Source organism: Mandrillus leucophaeus, unplaced genomic scaffold (assembly GCF_000951045.1).
Source record: "Mandrillus leucophaeus isolate KB7577 unplaced genomic scaffold, Mleu.le_1.0 Scaffold742, whole genome shotgun sequence".
In the NCBI taxonomy this organism is placed as follows: Eukaryota; Metazoa; Chordata; class Mammalia; order Primates; family Cercopithecidae; genus Mandrillus; species Mandrillus leucophaeus.
Window position 1 is genome coordinate 525964 of NW_012108053.1, and position 5834 is coordinate 531797.

General features: G+C 34.9%; 1 protein-coding gene across 1 annotated transcript in view; it reads left to right on the forward strand.

Annotated features, from left to right (window-relative positions):
• The window catches only part of SMC2 (structural maintenance of chromosomes 2), a 62809-nt gene that overhangs the window by 54147 nt on the left and 2828 nt on the right, over nt 1-5834 (forward strand). The window contains exons 22-23 of the mRNA XM_011966104.1: nt 1963-2123; nt 5512-5659. Coding sequence (XP_011821494.1) covers nt 1963-2123; nt 5512-5659 — 309 coding nt within the window. The remainder of the gene's footprint in view (nt 1-1962; nt 2124-5511; nt 5660-5834) is intronic.

Sequence of the window (5834 nt, forward strand, 5' to 3'; positions counted from 1 at the left end):
TCAGACTTTTAAATGCATGTTTTCTTTTCAGACTTGACTATTACCAGATTCTGGCATTCTTGTCCTCCTTAAGAATTGGACAGTAAACAAGCCTCTTTTATAGGACGCTTACTCAACAAAATCCCAATTCCATTTTGTTTTATGACAGCTTTGGCAGATGTCAGGCTTCTTTACTGTTACTTCTACTTCCCTGACTTCATGTATCTGTCTGCTGTAGGATAATCCCTTAGCCTCTCATGTGGAAGTTTTTCCATTTTTACTGTCGCGGAAGACTCTTACTTCAAAGATTCCAAACATAGAGTTACTGTGCTGTTTGGTAGTTTAGCAAACCTGTGCCTTCTGGGTTTTAATGGGACACCATTTTCTCTCTGTAATTCTGTAGGAATTCTATCTTCAGTAATGCACCACAATTATCCCTTTTAGTCACCTTGTTTTTTTCTTTTCTAAGACTTATTTTCAGTGCTCTATTCCCTGTACTATTTTTCTCTTAAAAATGGAAGCAAAAGACTGACCCACTATTATTGTTGTACAGCATGTCGATTTAACACTGGATCTGAGAAGTTTTTGTTTTCTTTTTTCCCACCAGGGTTCCTGGACTTAGTACAAATCAGAATCTATTGTCTAAACATATCCTGCTGTTCCTTAATTTCCAAGGTTCTTCCAAAGCCAGTAGCATTTATTCAGTCACTTCTTATATTGCCAGTCACTATTCTCAAATTAATTTTCTTATCTAATCTTCACAATAACCTAATTAAATAGGTACTGTTATCAGCATTATATTCTTCCTTCTGGCTTCAGCCCTGGTTATGTTCAGGTGTAGTAGCATTCCTCTCTCTTGGTCCTGAGCTGCCTCTCCCCCGACTAGGTTTAGAACCTGCTTCCATTCTGTAGACTATTATTCAGCAGCTGTGTACTTGTTCTTAAAATGTGTGTTACTTAGTAAATCTATATTTAGGAGCACTGCTTGTGTCTATGAGATTTTCTTGTTACTATATTCATTAAAAAGTATATTTACATTTTAATATTGTATATCTGCATTTGAATTTGGAGATTGCTCTAGAGAACTTGGCTGTCAAGTCCTTGTGTATGTGTGTGTGTGTGTGTTTGTTAGACTTTCAAGTTTGACTGCTGAACTAAGAATATTAGTCATGTCTTTGAAGACAGATGGCCAGATTCCCAAATCATCAATCAAGTGCGTATGAACAAAAATTATCCTATTACAAACTAGGATTTTGGCCCTAAATCTCTGTCTCCTTCTGTGGCAAGACAGGAGCAGACCAAACAGCTTTCTTTTTTCTTGGGATCTAATCCTATTTTCTGGCCCTCAACAGCTTATCCTCTTCGGCTAGAAGATGAGGCATATAGAAAAGAACCCTTTAACAGATCTGGTCCTTTGATTTCATGCCCCTTTTTCTCCTGGGCCTCACACTGATCTGCTTAGGGCTTTAGACCCGTCTTATTGTATCAGTCAACAAGAAAAAGAAAAGTTTTATAAGAGAACATTTTATTCCAAAAAGAGTTTTGTTTTTGTGTTTGCTTCTATTTTGTTTTTTTTCCTCATGTGATACAATTGTGTGTATCTTGAGGATTCCTGCAATGTGTTCTACAAAAGTGTCAAAACTTTGGAGTAGAGTTAGAGGTGTGCCTTCTAGTTCCCCTGGAAATTAGAGCAGGATTCAGTAATTCATTTTTGTAAAGGGCCAGATAATAAATATTTTTTGCTTGGGAGCCCATCCAGTCTCTGTTGCAACTACCTGATTTTGTTGTATCACTAGCAATGATTGATAGACACTTTGTAAATGAATGAGCATCTCCAGATTTTTCACATGGACCATAGTTTGTCAGTCTCCGAGTTACAGTAATAGACAAAGTAGACCTGCTGTGTTGCATATACATATATCAACAATTGATTCTTCTTGGAAAGCATCCTGATGTTTTAACTCTTTTATTTTTTAAATCCAGGTGAACACGGACTTTGGCTCTATTTTTTCTACTCTTTTGCCTGGTGCTAATGCTATGCTTGCACCACCAGAGGGTCAAACTGTTTTGGATGGTCTGGAGTTCAAGGTTGCCTTAGGAAATACCTGGAAAGAAAACCTAACTGAACTCAGTGGTGGTCAGAGGTGAGGAATCACTTTGCTGTATTTTAATTTTCATTCCTCTTACTTTAATTCATCATCTCATTACCTTAACAATTGTATTTGTGTTTTAATTTGCTTAACTACCTTTGCATGTAGAATTTAAGGAGCCTAATATATAAGACTAAACATTTTGGTTAAAACAGGCGACAAAGTTGACAAAATATGTTTTTAAAAAATGTATTTTCAAATATTAAAAAATGAATAGTCCAGGACAAGATGAAACAGAAATGCTGAGCCCTGTGTTCACCCTGACTTTCTCTCTAGTGGCAGTTTTTGGACTTCAGGTGCCCAAACGGAGGTCAGTAGTCTCACTAAGTTAAAAAACACAGAATTTTGCAAAGCCCTAGAGTGCTACACCTTGGTATTAGGTCTCTACTGTCCCTGAAGTGAAGCCTAATCTAGTAGACATATCCTAAGAAACTGAACAGATTTCTTGAAGGGATCAAACTGTTACTTGTTTATCAGAACAAAGGCCAGTGTTCTTTAAAGAAGGTTAAAAAAAATTGAGATACTAAACAACATAACCACAGACTCTGAAATGAGAGTTGATGAAAGTAGGAAACAAGTTAGAGTTACATTAATCATTTTCAAAAATTACAAGAAAACATGAACATAATGAGAGAAATAGCTACTAAAAAGAATTAAGTGGATCTTCAAGAGATTAAAAAAAGTTTTCTGCATGAGGTTAACAGCAGATAAGATACTGTAAAAGAAAGATGAGTAAATTTGAAGACATAGCAATAGAACAGAATCTATTCAGGCTACACTGAGAAAGAAAAAACTGGAGGGGGAAAAAGAAACCGGCTTCAGTGTCCTAAGGGAAGCTGTCTAATGTGCAAGTAATTGGAGTTCCAAAAGGAGAGGGAATGGGGAGGATGGAAAAATACTTGAAGAAATTATGGCCCCATATTTTCCAGATTTGATGAATTCTGTAAACCCACAGATTTGAGTTCTGTCAAGCTTAGGCAGGATAAACAGAAACACAGATAAAATAACAAAGCAAGAGATACATAAAACTGCTGAAAACCAGTGATTAGGAGAAAAATCCTAAAATCAGCTAGAGGAAAAGAGACATATTATATGCTAGTGAACAAAAATAAAAATGTCTTTAGATTTCTTTTTAAATGCTACATATGTAAGCCAGAAGTCTGGAACATCCACAAAGTGCTCAAAGTAAAACATGTCAACTAGAATTGTTTATCTAACAGAAATATTCTTCAAATTGAAGGCAATATGAATACTTTTCAGACAGAAACATCTGAACTATACTACAGGTTAAAGGAAGTTCTCAGGCAAAAGGAAAATGATACCAGATGGAACCTTGGATCTACATAAAGGAAGGAAGAGTGTTGGAAAATAACATGGATTTGGAGTTCAGGAAAGTTTCTTCCAACCGTACACAGTGATTCAGAAAGTCAGCATAGTGATAGAAATCTAAAAGGTCATATGTCCTCACGTCTTACCTGCAGATAGCCAATTAATTAAAACCTCCTAAAAGAAGGTTGTGAATGAATATTCACATAATTGAAATTAGTGATTAATTTAGTAATTGTTTTTTTCTCCAACATGGTATATAATCCATAGGCCTTGAATTGTTCTTCTGTGTCCTGTAATACCATCATGTAACCCTTTTTTTATGTACATAGAAAATATAGACACCTGTTAATGTTCCTTATGACCCCTTGTATCATTTTTATGAGTAGAAATATATTTTATTTATATTTTTATAAAATTTGTAAATAAGAATCAAAAATACAGCACCTGCTCTGCCTGTTCATAAAAATTGAATTCCACAGTTTAGTTCCCAGTATCTTTAGCTATATTTGCCAAAGCCCTAGAAAATGTTTTGAGGAAAATGGACAATGTGTGCTTCTCTTCTTACTGAGACCTATAAATTATTTCCGTAATTAAGATGCTATAAAGTTATTTTTAGATATACCACTATCCAGCATGGCAGTTAAAAAAAAATTCTGCTATGCTGAAGGGTTAAAGATTAAGTTTAAAACTCAATACTTGAGGCACTCATCACAGAGAAAGACAAACATAATTTTAGGTTGGCTGAATGACTTTAGCTCCCTTTTATAGAGGTGATTAACAGTCTCACTGTGATTTCATTTTGATGATACTGTTTTATTCTTTTTTTTTTTTTTTTTTGCTAGCAATTTTTCTCCACTTGTGCACACATTTTTCCCTACTTATTTATGTATTTCTTAATAAATAGCCTTATTAGAATGCAGCAAGCCTTGGGCCGGGCACGGTGGCTCATGCCTATAATCCCAGCACTTTGGGAGGCCAAGGCGGGTGGATCACTTGAGGTCAGGAGTTCGAGACCAGCCTGGCCAGCATGGTGAAATCCTGTCTCTACTAAAACTACAAAAATTATCTGGGTGTGGTGGCATGCACCTGTAATCTCAGCTACTAGGGACGCTGTGGCAGTAGAATTGCTTGAACCTGGGAGGCAGAGTTTGCAGTGAACCGAGATCGTGCCACTGCACTTCATCCTGGATAACAGAGCAAGACTCTCAAAAAAGAATGCAGCAAGCATTAAGTTGGCTATCCTAGTACTGTATGCCAAGATGTACTTGAAGTTACAGAATAAGTATATTACAAATGCTACTCTAATGTTTAGTCTAATGTTAAGTAATTATAAATATTTTATATTAAAATAAGACTTTTTATGAATTATTTAAGGAAAAAATATAATAATTATTATGATTCTTCATACCAGATTAGAATGAGCTGCAGTAAGCGAGAAGAGAACTGAAAATAGTGCTGTGGAATCTGAGATTAGGTGTAACTATGAATTTTACATAAAATTGTTTGAACTTTTGACAGTGATGTACTTAGAGTAATGGGCCATCATCCATACAACTTATTCACAAATGATACCAAAAATATATATAGAGAGAGATTGTGTGTCTGTTTGTGTGTATATATGCATACTTATGTGTGTACATTATGAAAGTTTGAAAAATGACATCTCACCCAGTTACTGTTACCAAGACAATAGCTATTGTCTTAAATAATGACCATAGCCCTTACTCTAACGAGCCAACTGGGGAAGGAAAAAAAAAAGAACTTTTAAAACTAACGTGATCTTAAGAGTAGGTGCCAAACGTAATATGGCAATATTAAAATTGTCTGAAAATAGCATGCTTCTGAAAAGAGGAAAAATGGAAAGCTAAAATAAAAGGAATATTTTAATACAACAAAAGTGTTAAAGATTGAAACTCAAGATTCTTTTTTTATATGACTACCTTTCAGATAAATCTGCTGTATTCACAATAATAGGATCACATATTTGCTTCAGTGTTTTGATAAGTGGTAAAATCAAATTGTTATGGTTTTTCTTCTACTGACCTTTTCTTAGGTCTTTAGTGGCCTTGTCATTAATACTGTCGATGCTCCTCTTCAAACCTGCTCCAATTTATATCCTTGATGAGGTAGATGCAGCCTTGGATCTTTCTCATACCCAAAACATTGGACAGATGCTACGTACTCATTTCACACATTCTCAGGTAAGAACCAGAAAAAAAAGTCTCAGTAATAGTTTAATTAGACTATTTTTCTAAAACCATTCTTTAGTAGTAGCCAATGTTAGTAAGATATTTAGGGTTGATAAATACTAAAGTATTATATATTTATTTAAATAAACTTATGTTTAAATAGGTATAGAAGGAAAAAAGGTTCACT